The sequence below is a fragment of the Scatophagus argus genome, chromosome 2 (assembly GCF_020382885.2).
Source record: "Scatophagus argus isolate fScaArg1 chromosome 2, fScaArg1.pri, whole genome shotgun sequence".
NCBI classification, from domain to species: domain Eukaryota; kingdom Metazoa; phylum Chordata; class Actinopteri; family Scatophagidae; genus Scatophagus; species Scatophagus argus.
The window spans coordinates 20,947,404-20,963,043 of record NC_058494.1 but is presented as its reverse complement, the minus strand read 5'-3'; the positions used below and the strand labels follow the sequence as shown (position 1 = coordinate 20,963,043).

Genomic DNA, 15,640 nt, shown 5'->3' with positions numbered 1-15,640 from the left:
TACAAGCTTACAATTAGTTAGTCATCTCATAGGACATAATACACTTTGCTGTAACCCCAATGTGTCTATGTTGTATAGAAGAAAAAATCAGTCTCACAGACGTGTCAGAATTGCAGCGACACTGTGGACATCAGGACTGTAATCTTCTGACTGACCACTAGAGAGCGCTATGTACAAAAGAATTTAATAATCAAAATTGTTGCTTTAAAACATCAACTCAGTGAAAGTAAAAACCATGCATTTCTATTTCTGCTCATCTCTACAGTCTTAGTGAGTGTCACACTGTGCAGGCTGACAGGAAAGCTTTTGGCGTGTCAAAGAAATATCAAGTCAAACACTTCTCAGGACTGTTTTATTTGTTACCTCCCAACAGAAACGTTGTTAAAACAATCAAGTCTTACAAGCACAAAAATGCACTTGTACAATACAAGAGGCACCTGTACATTTCTTACACAAGAAGCTGCATGGAGGACTTTATGTGAGGTTTTAATATTAATGACTTTGGAAAAATGTGGAAGTGGGGAAAAAAAAGTGTACATTTTCTCATATTTTAAAAAAAAAAAACACACATACAGCACAAAGTTTAACCTGGGTTTATCCATAATAAGTTTTTTTTTTCTTGTTTTTTGTCAATGTATATTCTGTTTTCTAAAGGTCATAATTACATTTTATAATGAAAAAAATAAATATCAAATAATGTTAACAATAAATATGTACCGTTAGATCATTAAGAATATCTCAACAATGTTTACTATAAGTGAAAATACTGCTCAATATGTCTATGCATGTGTGCGTGTGTTATGTGTAATGCATGTATGTACAGTAGTACTCAAAATCTGAAGTAGAGGTGCAATAAATAGATTAAGTAAAGTAGAGTTTAGTGCTCATTTTAAACTGTCAGACTGTTTTAATAATTCAATGATATACATGATGATGGGGGTTTACTCAGGGCTCTATGTGAGTTATTTGTGACTTTTAAAAAAATGACTTAACATGAAATACACCTTTGAATAGTAATATATGAAGCTATTGAAGCTTTTGTGCAAAAGAACTGGTGAATACGGTGGTATAACCTATGTCTATATAGATGTATAATATATAATCTATATAAATACAACCTCTACAATATATATAATTCATATTTCTTTAAATGGTCTTGATGCCAGCGTAACATCATCAGTGTAAAACTTCATAACTCTAAGCACAATGAGGGTCTTTAAAACAGTACTGCAATGGCACATTTACTACACTCATCATTCAGATCTTTCACTTTAAAACTAAATTTTAACCTCATCACCCTTAAAAGTGAAAATGACATTGTCTAAGACTATCTAAGATTTTGTTCATGTAAATAATTATTTGGGTTGATGAAGGCTATAGGTTCTCAGTATTTTTGGCAGGCTGCAGAACAAATGCAGAACAAGACAAAATTAGCAGCGAAAAACTTCAACGGATGGAAAATGTTTGGCTTATCAAAACTTTTAGTGATGTTCTGTACAATAACAATGTGAGAATATTTTGTGTATCAAACTTGAATGTACCATATGCTGTTGTCAGTAACCTCTACTATTTATGAAACACTTCACTAGTGTGTGTATGGTAAAAAAATATAGTGAGGTTATGACACATTATGGTCAAGCAGAACAACGATATAGGTTGAAATCCACATCATATTAAAAAATATCTTCATGTCTGTGGACAGATCATTATTTTTATTTCACCTGATCCATCTCATCCCTGCCTCGACATCTGTGTAGAAATATAGCCAATACAGTATCATACTGCTGCCTCTGTCAGACAGCACTCATGCTGTTTTAGTACTGAATCTAAATTGTTAAGCTTTAACTGACTCTGTGTCAGTGGCCTTCCTGGACAGAAACCACACCTTCATCGGTTCCTTCTTTCCTTTCATGGTGACGGGGCCGCGATACTCCAAATTGAACTGAGGGTCGGCATTCTCAGCAGACTGCAAACACCTGGAATAGAGTGTCAACACCGTCACAAGTCACTGACTGTGTGCTATCCTGTCCGGGGATTTTTGTATCTGCTTCTCATGATAACATTTCGTGCTAACAGCTGCTGACCACAACACCACACCTACTAGTTTATGATTTAAATGGATTCCAGCTTGTTCTTTGTGTTAAATACTAACACTAATACAAATTACAAAATCATTTTAATACTGTTTAACCAAGCTGCAAAGCTCCTTTACAGCCAATTTCCCAACAGTCTGTGATGAAAGTTGAACAGTTGACAATATATCACTTATATGAAATAAGGAGGTGCTTATACTTACCGGTAAGTATATTCTGAGACATTTATTTTCCCCTTTTCACCAGTAGTTTCTGTACGGCTTGTGAGGTTGACCGTGTTTCCAAAAAGACAGTATCTGGGCATCCTCTGGCCAATCACCCCAGTCACCACTTCTCCTGTGTGAATCCCAATGGTAATCTGAACAGAAAGGAGAATGAAAAAGGAGACTCTTCTTTCATATCAGTTATAACTTAACCAAAGTTAATAAATATGCCAAAGATGTCCCTATTTCTTGTCAAATCTTGGCAAGACCAAGCTTAAATATTTATTAAAAGATATCCACAGCACTTATCATTAGTTATCTGAAGTAAATTAATTACTTCACGACATGTCTGATTTATCTAATGCAACACTATATCAACAAAAAAGAGAGAATAACTCTCCCAGCATTTAAGTAAACCGGTAAATGTTAAATCCAGCAAAGCGTTGGATTTAACACAGGGAGAGATAAAAAAAATTGCAAGCAACTATGCAGCTGAATGCTTCTCTTTTTCTGTTGCCACATATTCTTAAACCTATTCACTCAAAAGGTGCAACATCTGGTGAGTGGATATAAGGTTAAGTTTGCTAGAAAGCACTGCATGCACAATATTAGATTTGTTTTTTCTTTAGATTTGACATAAACTGGAGATTCCAGAAGTAGCTCTGTGCAATCTACAGAGCAATATTTACACTTGAACTTGTAGGCACTCCAGTGCTTGTTGTTCTCAGAGCATGAACACGCTGTGAGTGCCTCAGACGAATGAGAATCTATTTTTAGATGCAGGATCGTGAGATGATTTGAGTCTGTTTCTGCTACTAAAGCAGACTCCTCTTCAGCCAGTGCCATTCCAAAAATAAACAACCTTTTGTTAACCAGACATCATTTTCCAAAGTTAAGTCTCAACAGTCATTAATACAATAACAATCTCCAACAGTCAGTTAAACAAAAGTCTGCTGTTTTTTATCCAACTTCTCGCTGCTTATTACCTCAGCGTGGTAATATGAACAGATGCACAGATTATTTTGAACTCATTCAGCAAAAAAATCCATTAGGGTAACGTGTTGGTCATGTTAGACTGAATAACAGCAATGTTAGGTCTGACATTCGGTACTTTTTAAATATGTATTCGTGAAACAATATTAGAAACTTAATAGTGCAAAATGCCTAAACTACCTGTGCCAAAATAATGGATTAATTGCAAAAATAAATACACAAATATTAATGAATAGAAATAAAAAATAATATGTCAAGAAAACCAGTCTGAAAATGATGAAAAAGACATACAGCGTAAATGGGATTTTTGGAGATTCACTAACATAAAAAGATCTTTAATGTTTATAAATGTATAAATGTTAGGGCAACACTGGCTACCAGTGCATTAGAAACCTTCTCATATCTTAGCAAAATTTCCAATTTTTTTTCACTTTTCCACATTTGGCAAATTCCTTTTGCACTGGACTGCAGTCCCTGTCACTGCAGGGTCTACACTACTGGGCTGCAGACAGCCATGTGCTCCCTGCAAAATGAGCTTCACCTGGAGCAGGTGAAGGAGAGACCCCACCACTTCCACCAAAGTGAACCAGAGGTGCTTTGGCACGGTTAGCACCAAGCATGAACATACTTTGGTCCAATGAATTAATTTAATGAGAGTCAAAAGAACCATTGTACTGTGTCTCCATCTCCAACTGAGATGAGTGTGTTTTCCATGCAGCTCACACTCATTATAAAAACTGTAAGTGTAAAATTTCTAAACTTCAGAATCTTTTCACACCTGTACTGGTTCATCATCCACTTTGACTTGCCCAGCAATCTCCAGCATATCAAGAGCGAGGTGGCAGATTGACTTGGCGTGGTGTGTGCACGGCTCTGGCAGTCCGCTCACTGTCATGTACTTATCGCCCACCGTTTCCACCTGTATTAAGAAAAACATTTTGTCATCCTTCACATAAATTAATGAATCCCAATGTGCTCACAAAGAGGTTGTTTTTTTTTTTTTTTGCACAGCGCAGCTAAAAATAAACTTAAACAACCTGAAATAAACACTTAAACACTTACATCAGCTTTAAGACATATGGGGCCTCTTTGAGCCCTGCTAAAACCCTAAGACCACCTAGCTATTCAGCACGTAGAGTAAATATTACTTCTTTTGGTGACCCAGTGCCTGAAGCCGATCCCCTGGAAGTGCCGAGGTCTGTTTGACTTCTTAAAGTGCATTCTTGTCTGAAAGCCTGGACTGTAAATCTGCTGCACGAGGCCCATAAAGTGGTGCAGAACCTCTGTAAAACTCCACTGTGTTTAGAAGTTAGTACTGCTGTTCTGATGGTGAAAAACTCAGTTGATATAAATACTCTCCTACTGACTTGTATGTGCATAATTGCATAACGTTTTTCACCAAGTCGCTGTGCTTCAATGGTGCATTTAAGCTGAAGAACCAGCAAAGAACATAGTAGCTAAAAGCACTAAAACACTTAATTTTAGTCTGTTGACTTTACCGCTTTGCAATAGCTCTTCTCCTATTATTCCTTCACAAAGAGAAATGTACACAAATGCATGATATACTTTCACGGTTAAATTCTTGCTTCCGACCTTGTATACATAAGGGTTATTCCGAGAGTCCGTCAGGATGTCAAAACGTGTGTAAACATCATTGAGCAGGTTGACTATCTTGATGGCACCCTCAGCCGATGCATGTTTGCTGCAGAAGGCATTGAATCCCACAATGCCACTGAAGAGGATGGTCACGTTGTCGTAGCGTTTTGCCGGGACAGGCCGTTTGTGACGCAGCTCGTTGGCGACAGATGGCGGCAGAACGGAATAGAGCAATCTGAAAGGAAGAAGAGGAATGGACATTTTGAGCGAAAGCGTAGTTATGGTGTACTCAGGCAACAGAGTAATGGGCTGGGGCTGCCAGACTGAAGTTCATCCTTTGGATCAGCATTTTATTTGCTCACCCACCACCTTTTGGTCATTTCAGTATGCAAGCTGTTCTCAGATGGGAGGGTGGTGTTGCTATGGTAACTGGTTAGATCATGGCTGCCCGTTAAAAGCAATATACTTTCCATGATGCATCATAATTTGAGGACACATGATACATACAGAACAGATGCAGTCACCAAACCAAACTCTATACATGCAAATAGAGCATTTATCTGAAACAGTTTAAATAATCACATACAATACAGGCTTTGGTGTAAGGTACACGCCTCAGCAAAAACAGCATAAGAGTATGTTTACATTATCAGAAAACACTGTCGGAAAGCCGTGACAGTGACAGTGCAGCAGTTATCTTAAATATTTAGAGAGGAGCCATGAATTCCAATCAATGTTCGGAGCCTGAGGCACTTTGAGGCCGGAGAATGGTGGGAATAATAATGCAGTGATCCAGAATGAAAGTGTTTTTCTATGAGACTATTGGGCAGCGACAAAACTCTTAATAAAGACCACGCTCCACCTCCGTGTTCCTCTCCAGCTGTCACACACACCACTGTGCCAAATTAGTATGACAGGACCTTTTCGGAAAGCCAGAGTCACAACCTAACGTCTTCACCATCTTAGGCAAGTATCAGCTTGGGTATAACAATAGATTCTGACCCTCGCTGGTTCTGCTGTCACATAGCCTCAGCATAACTGTATGGGACCGAGACGTGTTAGTGTCCTGCTGTCTCTTGATTGTTTCTTGTCTCGAGTTTGTCTTCTAATGAGAATACTTGAGGCGACTTTTATCTCACGGAATAATGAAAAATCCTACTTACTTTGCCATCAAAGAAAGATGAAACAAGGATAACAACAGTATACATTGGTTACAATGTGTGGACATCGTGCATACATTGGTTGTAGTGATTTTGATTCACAGTCTACAAGTAATCAATGGCATGTGGTGTATGATTATACAAAATTATGACTGTGACAGTAATACACAGTATGTGTACATAAGAGAGGGAATAGAGTAAAAACTTTGTGTATGAAAGAAGCTTAATTTCTACTTAAAGTAAAATAAAATAGTACATTAGACTGTGGCATATCTCTGATCTTTGCTTTTTACAAGGCAAATGCTCTCTTGAGGTACTTGATGAGGTAAAAAATCTCATCAGGACACTAAAAATATTCAATTCAAACTAATTTTGAAGGTAAAAATCATTGCTTGTTTGAACTCCCCACAGGTCACAGAAATATATCAACTTTTACGGGGATTCGCAAGTTGACTTAAGTTAATTTTAAAGGGTCACAAGCCATAAAGGCTGGGAACCACTGGCTAAAAAGGCTCACTTTTGACATACCCGACACATTAGCAATTAAATAAGTGTCACAGTTTGAGTGGTGTAGAAGCATATCTTCAAGTGTATTTGCAGTTCTTAATTTGCTGAGGATGGATCAAATGAACATCGAGCATGTCTTAAACTGTTTACAAGATCTTATAATGAGTTATGTTTATAATTCCTCTACTGTTACTGTCACAACGGAAGTCTGAAGCTTTGCAACTCATTATGAGCGAAGAGTTGAAATGTAGAAAAACACTCCCACCTGTCTGTCTTTTTCTTCTCATCCTCCAGGGCCCGGAGCGTGTGCTGCAGACGATCTGTCAAGATTTCCAGCTCTTGGGTCAGCTTGTACTCCTCACGAAACTGCTCGCCCAGCAGTACCAGGTCGCGCGTGGCGTCATGTAGCGGGATGTCACTCAGGTATAGTCCTCTTCGTGTGAGGTCATCCAGGTTCATAACACTAGAAAAACAGACAAGGGAGAAGACAGAGAAGTACTCACTGGTTATTCTATTCTTGTTATTTTCACAGTCAAAAATGTCTGGTTTGTGTCTGTGGGTAGAAGAAATACTGCAGACTTTTTTCCCTTGGTCTCACTCAACATCAGAAACATCACATAACACAACACATCAGGGTAAATTAAACAGAACATGAAGTACAAACTGCGAGCAATGAGATCACAGTCCTCCTTTCCGGACTGAGCCTGCTGCCTCCGGATAAATGTTCCTCCTGTGGGCAGAGGTCAGACACTGTGCTGTGTGAGACTCCTCTGATCAGGTGAATGAACATGTTTCTCCTGTTTCACCCTTTGTGAAAACAACGATCTTGTTCTTGCAGGGTCTCTTGAACCTTGCTCCCTTGTGTCCAGTATTTCACACTGGTTATGAAAGGGTCACAGAAGCTAATGGAGGTCACAGCTGAAGAACCAACGTAATAACCAGCTGACAGATTTCTTTGTCTCTGTGTTTGTTTTTGTTTTTTCTCTGACCTTGTGGCTGTACGTTTTTAAATGAACACGTGAACATAACTGGAAAAAAAAAAAAAGGAACAGTTCAGTACAGCTAATTGAAACATTTATATGGCCAGAATACTGCAAACACTACAAAAATATACTGTTAAAAGACAAGGCAGGTAACGCTCTACATTTTGCTTCATGTCAATATATTAATTTAAACCATCATCCTACAGGTGTTACTTGGGAAAATGAAGAGGTTTAGAGGACGATTAAAGAACCACCTTACCAATTTTACATATAAAGATCAGTTTACTTGTCACGAGGCGTACTACCCCTCCAAGGGTATTATGTCTTCTGTGGCTCTGGAGGAGCTTTCTAAGGTCTTGGGCTGGACTTGAAATTTATAGCACAAGCTGGGGAATACGGAGGTCAAATGTAATCCTAAATTACGGGAATACTGTTTTGAAAGCTAACAAAACTAACTAAACTAAATAAGGCACACTACTGCACGTGTTACGACAGTGAACATACAGTTAATATTGAGTCAGTCCCACAGAAACTAACTTGCTACTGTAAATGATAGCTAGCACATATTAATCTGAAAATAGTCCTGAACAAATTTACTATTTACTTGAGTGTTAAAATGTAAAGTGCCCAGATGTTTTTGGTAATTGCCGAGTCTTTTTAAAAAAAATGAAAGATTGTGCTTGTGTTTAGTTTTTTTAAGATTTAGGAGTTTAACAAACATCCCAAACAGAGCAAGGAATGAAAGGTACTGATAGAGGAACCGACACTACTTGGATATTATTAGCATAGTGAGTGGCACAGAGGAAACAGACATTGTAGCAAAATGTAAAAAGTGTTTAATCTTTGCCAGAAATTGATGTGTTCTCATTCAGTGGGTAAAAGAGAATCTGTGTTTATATTCAGCCTGTGCTTCAGTCAGGACACACTGCACTGTGGGTTTACCTGGGTGAGCAAAGAAAAAGGATGTTCTCCGCCTCTGGCAAGTAAATCATCTGTCCTTTCAATCTCAGACAGCTGATCTCCACCCCCGTCAGCTCGTCCTCGTTCTCTACAGTCTCCACATTCAGCAGGCCCTCCTGTCAGGATTACATCACACTTATGAATATTTCATTTTATGTTCTTCTCTAAATCTGCTTCAAAACGGGCACCAGTTCAGCTCATGCTTTATTTTTAAATCTCTATGTTGTTTTTTTTTTTGTCTAAAGTGTTACATGCATCATTCACCATTGGAGAAAACAAGTTTAGATTTTGTGTGTAAAGGAAAATTTGTAATATCTTTTTTTTTTCTCGCGTCACAGTCGAGGTAGCCTTCCAGGAACGGCCGTGCTTTGACACCACTCTTACAAGCTACTTCAGTGCATTTTCAAGGAACTGCTGCTATTATCTTAACACCTCAGCATTTAGCACCACATGAGTACACACAACTATGTAAATGAAACATTTTTTTTATTCCTATTGTACTTTTCCCTCCTGAGTGTCCATATGATCCCTATGACTCTAAAAAATAGCTTCACCTTGCTACTCTGTCCTTTCTCAGTTCCTCATTTCTTCTAAAACTATCAGTCTAAAGTTTAGCTCTGTTTTTCCAAGACAATTAGACCCATTTCTGCATGTAAACAGTGTCATTCTTATTAACAGTGCTGATGAAACAACTGCGAAAAACACAATTCAGTTAGGTTTTTCCAACACTGAAATCTAAAGCAACAGTTCAACAGTTTATGTCTTGTCTTTTGATTCCAGGTTTTTGTCATGTCCTGTTTTATTTTGAAAGCATCACTTCCCCTGTGTGTCTCTGTTTCATGCATCTTTACTTTGGTTTATCTTGATTGCTTTCTCCTCCCTAATGTGTTTCACCTGTGGCTTGTTACCTTGTCTATTTAGTCCTCACCTTTCCTGTCACTCTTTGTCAGTTTGTTGCTTCATGTCAGTGCTTTGCTTTTTTTCATTTTTTTTTTCCATGCCAGGAATTGTTTTGTCTTGTCATGCCGTGTTTTTTGTCGCCACAATTTTCATGATCCCTTGCCACAGTAAGTGTGTGATTTTTTTCGAGTTTGTTTAAAGTATTAAAAGACTATCACTTTGGACCTCTGCCTCCCGGCCTCTCCTTTGACTGATCAGTCAACAACACTGTGACAAAATCAAAATTATACATCATATCTACCTTGCTTCGCAGAACGAAGACGGTGTTGATGTGGGAGAGGATGCCATGAAAACTGAAGTCAATGTGAGGACGGACCAAAGAAAAAACCGAGGGGAGGATACAGGTACCAGGCTGGAGCTGAGGAGTAAAATAACATATGCATATTTCAGTTACATGATGTTATAAATTAATGCTTTATCCATATAATTAATTACTGACACTTTCTGGGTATCCAAAAAGACACAATGGTATTTCGTGCAGTGAGTTACCAGATCCGCACCTGAGGCAGGACTCGATAGATGGCGTTCCCACACTGCGTAAGCATCAGGTCTTTGTCAAACATGAGGTGGAACGGGAAGGCCTTGCAAAACGTGTACGGGCTGATCCGAGTCTCCTGTGTGCCGTTCTCTTCGAAGCCATCCAGGTCCTCATAGAACGCCTCTTCCTCCGAGTCCTTCTCCTCAATCAGAAACTTGATGTGGTCGCACTCCTCGCTTTTCGGTTGGATCACCTGCATCAGACGAAGTCAGATATTCGATCAAATATTGATGTTATTGTTGCACAGCTGAAATGAACTTTTCATGAGTAGTTTCAAGTTTATAGAAGGAAAACAGCATTAAAAATAAGTCTTCCAAAACAAACGCGCTAGCCAGATCGGGATCTTTACAACACAAGGTGGTGGTGTTCTTACTCCACGGGGACCCCGAAGTCAACACAAAATCAAAGCGCCTTGCAGCTGCTTTGATTAAATATTTCACCTATGAATTATCAGAGTCATATCATCCTATTAATAATATTACTGACCTCAAGTCTGTTATTACTGAATGAAGATCATGTAAAATGACATTATCCAGTGGGTTTATGGGCATAAGGCATGCTGACGTCAAGCTGCTGTCTCTGCACCCTGTTGCCACAGCAACAGTGGCTAATATTTCCAGAAATTGGGTGTCACATTTGGAGCGTCTGCCATTTTCTGTTCTTTCATTGCAGACACAATTGCTGAAAAATATTATCCTGTCTGTACAACATGATTAGGTTTGGGAGGAAATGTCGCTCGTTTATGAAACAAAGAGGAAACTCCAGCCAAAGTACAGGGGGTATCTTAGGAGAATAACACGTTGCAGTTATTGGTGCAGATTACGGGCTGCACATTAACATAGAAATAAAAATACCAATGGCAGTCTATCATATTGAGTTTTCATACTTGTCATCCATATAAATTACTCAAATAAAATGTTGAATAAATGAGTCAAGGTAAAAAAAAAAAATGGATCTCTCTCTCTCTCTAACAAACATGCAGTCAATAGCCAATTTAAATTCATCCACAATTTAACAAAGTTAAAATAAAACCATGGAAGAAAAATAAACTCCTTAAAAGACTCCCAAGCTGAGACTCTATAACTTAGATCTAAAAATATCCTCTGACTCAGACATTAGCCAAAAACTCACTGCTGAACTGCAGTTGTCACAGCAGCACTGCTCCCGTTTGGGTATTTTGGAACTTCCTGTTGTTTAATCTTCACATCATAACCTCTTCAATTACATTCTCAGACATAAGCGTACACATTCTGACTCAAAACAGTACAGGCACTAAAAGGATCCACCGAATGCTGAAGAGAATAAATTAGGAGAGGAACGTTGAAAAGCGTAAAATCATCTTCGTTCGTCGTCAACAGCAGAGTGAGCTACAACTGTGGGTTCAGTGTGCACAAAGGAGGAGCAGCAAAGCAGACCTTCATCTCTATCTCTGTGCCATGGATTTGTTGAGCGACGGTTTTAATGATGCCAATCACAATGTCTTGCAGGCCTTCTCTCTCGGAGTAGTAGTGAAGAATCAGTTTGTTCCCTTTTTCGGCATCCGTGCAACGGAAAGACGGAGCCCTCATCCCGGGGTAGATAGTACCCAGGTGGTCATGTAGAGCATCCAAATTCTGAAAGTTAAGATGAAAAATGAAATATGCAACGTTCAATCACATCGGAGTTAATTAAAATCTAGCTGGGATATAATGAGTTAGATGATGATACTGTACATTATAGATGAGACCTGAAATAAGTCCTCCAGTCCTGTTTCAAATTTAAGAAGCAGAGGTTGACATATCTTGACTTTTAGCCTCCAGAGTATGTGCCAATTTCTACAAATCCTGGATCTTACGATTCCCACAATGCAACACAATGATGTCTTTCATTAGATCCTACCTTCATGGGAAATGTTCATGTCTTTCAAACTAGTTATTAACATAAGCTGTCTGTGAAGTCTCAAGCCCCAACTGAGACAACCCTGATGACATCAACAGCCGTTATTTTCTGAGACTTGACATGGCTCCTCCAGAGCCACAGCAGACACTGTAGCACTGTTTCACTGGCTGAGCACTGCTGCTTGTCCTTTTAGTTAGCTGTGCAGAGAGGAGAGAGCCTACCTGCAGGAATTCACGAACATTTGATCCTAACACTCGCAAGATGGTGTCATATCCCGACTCTTGGCAAAATTCAAAAAACATCTTTCCAAACAACTGCAAAATGTCTCCTGCATCAATCTCTGAAATACAAGAAAAATCTCATCAATATCTCAGCCTGTGATCCAAATTCTTATTATGTTATAAAGGTCTGTTTTTATAAACACAGCATATAGTATAATTTTGAATTTGAATAATAAAACATGCTGTCACTTACTGAGAACTTTACTTGCGGCAGCAACAAGATCGTATGTTTTGGCATCTTCATATATGATTCTAACCAGGAACTGACCCTCAATATCAAGCTGAGCCTCTCTCCTGAAAACAAAGTGAAGACATCACTCATGAGCTACAGCAAATGTCACAGCAAAGGTAAACAGCCGGTGTAGGTAACTTGTTCAGGCAGCCAATGACTTTGACTGCTTGGAATTGCTTTGCTATTGTTGTTTAAATCACAGAGGGACTTCTGTTAACAGGAATAATTCAATAACAACTGCTGGGTTTTGTTTGTGCCCAGTCAGTGGGAGACATCTTGATTTGTAAAACAGAAACATGAAAAAAGTTTTCCATACTGCTTTTAACTGGTTGTGGGGTTTTAAAAATTACACAATTGAACATGTACAGGGAATCGGTTTCAGATCTACCACAGGCTCCATCCTCATAGTGCACTTCACTATTAATACATTTCCAGTTTACACAAAATTGTAAGAAAAACTAATGAGGTTTTGATTACTACTCTTTAACTAAGAAAACAAAAATGATTTACAGGCCTGACCAGCAACCAGAGTTTTATCAGAATGTGTACCAGGTGAAAAAACATACCAAGCCTTGAACACTTTTGTAAAGAAAACAGACCATTTTTAAATTACTCAGCTCATCAAAGTCTGAAACCCCACCACACATGATAAATTGTGCAATACATAACAATGAGTTACATTTGGAGAGATAACAAAAGATGCTGCAGCAAGCTCTGTTTTTTTGGGGGGCTTAAGAATGACCACTTTGGGAACATTTACACAAGGACAGCTGCTGCTGTTTTGTTTTAGGGTTTTTTTTTTCCCTCCCTCCTTTTTTATTTTTTTGGCAGGGTCAAGTCAAGGGCAGCTAAGAATACACACGAAAAAATAAACTATGATTTCAACATGCTGAAAAAAACGACGTGAACATTATAGTGAAAGACTGGAATTGCATTCCTCATAGTGTATCAAAGTTTGTATAGAATGGGGGTACAGTCTCTATGTGATACAAAAGATACATCAGTTTGCAGAGTGTAGTTAAGGTACAACCTGTCAATAGCGTGAGTAAATTAGTGAATATATTCTGGTACTCTTGTAGCTACCAGTGAGGAAGTTGAGGTCACATCCTTAGTTCAACTAATTAATATTAAATAAAGGATTTGTTATGTTATTATCAGAATTATATTCTTAGCAGTATGCAGAGTCCCTGTCCAGTGGAAACCGGCGGGTTAGTAAATTTTTTTTCTACTTTGTTGCTAAATAATTTAACATTTAACTTGGATTATTAAAACAATTCTAAAAATTTCTACTTTCTACTGCACATTTCAGAGAGGACAACTGTACATTTTACCACATTACATTTATCTGACAGATAGAATTAGTAGTAATTTTGTAGACTTTAGCATAAAAAAACATCTTACCATTTATAAAAGTTGTAATTGTTCCAGATTAATTGCCCCCCCCAAAAAACTAAAAAATATGCTTAGTTCCACATCAACTGCATACAACTTTAAAATGTTACCAACACAATAAAGCATGAGAAACAGTAATCAAATAATATAAATAATCCAGTTTTCCATAATGCGTACTTTTACTTTGGATACTTGTAAGAACATTTTGCTGATCCTACCCTCTTTAAGTAAGGGCTCTGAACACTTCTGTCAGCCTAATCATTAGCATTAAACAAATATTTTGACCTATATCTCAGTCTAAAATTATTTTAGATTTTTAAAGTGAAGTTTCTGGGTTTTTCAAAATAATCTTCCTCTGAACTACAACGTGAGCCTACAAATGGATGGAGGTTAATCATTAAAGTAAAAGCAAAGATATTCTGTCTTTTCCTGACAATGTGTGAGCTCATAGAGAGCTTGGCTGTACAGGAGCCCTGTGTTGTGTATCCTTGTTAAGGTCTGCTTGGCCGCAGTGTAACCTACGATACCAACAGGACTGAATAGTAAACACATGATCCAGAAAACTCACTTGATGTCTTCCCACACTTCCGGGCCGTAATTCCTTAAAACAAGCAGCTCCAAGGCGTGATTCACAAAACCATACTGTAAATTTATAAAAGAAAAAAAAAATAAACAAACAAAAAATCACAAAACACAAGCACTGTAAATATTATTTCATGCAAACAGACATTTTTCCTGAAGCATACCTGGTGCCTAGAGAGGCGACATTATACACTGGCAATCTAATATAACGTCGAAATACATGCACATGAATATTTTGTTCACCTGTACAGTCCGCAGTTGTATAACGGCTACATAACGGTCTTCTAACGGGAAATGTCAAACGCAAATACGCCATGTCGCGTGAGAAGCAGCCAGTAACATTAAAACGTAACGCTAAATCCTCATATACATACCATGATGGAAGCTGTTCTTCTTTATCCTTATTTTCTTTAAGCAAAAATCGCTGAATCTGACACAACATTCATGGTTTGTTACAGATGCTGAGTGCCTCGGCGTCCATTCCTCCTTTTTTTCCTCAGCTTGAAACTGACAGCGAGTCGGTCCAATAGCGAATTAGAGAAGCTCTTACGTAAGCCAGCTCTGACCAATGAGAACACGGCTGCGAAGACCAGCTGTTAGTGAACCTGAAATCACCGTAAGCAACTACATTTCTGGTATTTCACATCGTGTTTTACGCTATGAACTTTACAAATTATCTTCGTACTGTAACTCAAAAATTAACTATCTAATAAGCTAGTGAGATGTCTTCAAAAACGTTACTGAAAGCAGTATTTTTTCTAGTAATTGGTATGTTCTTTCAAAAATACACTGTAGGCTACACCTTGCTGTATTTCATATCATTTAGGCTACCCTGGTCCTTCTCTTTAGTAAAAGTAGCAATACCACAATGTAAAAGTACATTTTCAAAATAAGAGTTCTGCATTAAAAGTTTAAGAAATTGATTCAATTTAATCTAAGCATTAGCAGACTACTTCCACTATCAAAGTACTAATTTTGACTACTTTCATAGTCTCAGAATTAGCATTAATAAGCATCAGTATCAATAGGCCTATAGGCTATAGGATTATTTTTTAATGATCATCTGATGAACATCTGTAGCAGGTCAAAAGGGAGCAAGATTTCAACAACATTTTAAGCTTTATTGTTTTTTCTTTCTTTACTCCTAAGAATATATCAGAGCCTATTCAATAAGCTGATCATGTGTTTTTTCATGTGAAATTATTATCTCCAAAGAAAATACAGCTAAAAATAAATTAATGTAGTATACTAAAAAGTACAATATTTTTCTCTGAATTGTAAG

The 15,640-nt window shown here is 37.9% G+C and overlaps 1 protein-coding gene and 1 long non-coding RNA gene across 2 annotated transcripts; one reads left to right on the top strand and one right to left on the bottom strand.

Annotated features, from left to right (window-relative positions):
- Positions 1–336: 336 nt before the first annotated feature.
- Positions 337–14,894, bottom strand: gucy1b1 (guanylate cyclase 1 soluble subunit beta 1). The gene is made up of 13 exons (XM_046417505.1): positions 14,733–14,894; positions 14,345–14,418; positions 12,346–12,446; positions 12,093–12,211; positions 11,409–11,606; positions 9,956–10,186; positions 9,697–9,813; positions 8,478–8,611; positions 6,818–7,015; positions 4,883–5,120; positions 4,068–4,208; positions 2,297–2,451; positions 337–1,976 (listed from the first exon to the last, which is right to left on the bottom strand). The coding sequence occupies exons 1-13, from the start codon at positions 14,733–14,735 to the stop codon at positions 1,835–1,837; spliced, it is 1,851 nt and encodes a 616-aa protein (XP_046273461.1). The 5' UTR covers positions 14,736–14,894; the 3' UTR covers positions 337–1,834.
- On the top strand, positions 9,437–10,076 carry LOC124074510. The gene is made up of 3 exons (XR_006845868.1): positions 9,437–9,562; positions 9,709–9,799; positions 9,937–10,076. It is a non-coding gene; the product is annotated as an uncharacterized LOC124074510 (long non-coding RNA).
- Positions 14,895–15,640: the final 746 nt, after the last annotated feature.

What these genes read in the sequence shown, in the direction of transcription:
- gucy1b1 (XM_046417505.1), bottom strand. An exon ending in TCTTCGTTCTGCGAAGCAAG is followed by an intron (nt 8,612 to 9,696) that starts GTAGATATGATG and finishes TAATCCTGACAG; the next exon opens with GAGGGCCTGCTGAATGTGGA. An exon ending in GTCTCAGAATATACTTACCG is followed by an intron (nt 1,977 to 2,296) that starts GTAAGTATAAGC and finishes ACTCTATTCCAG; the next exon opens with GTGTTTGCAGTCTGCTGAGA.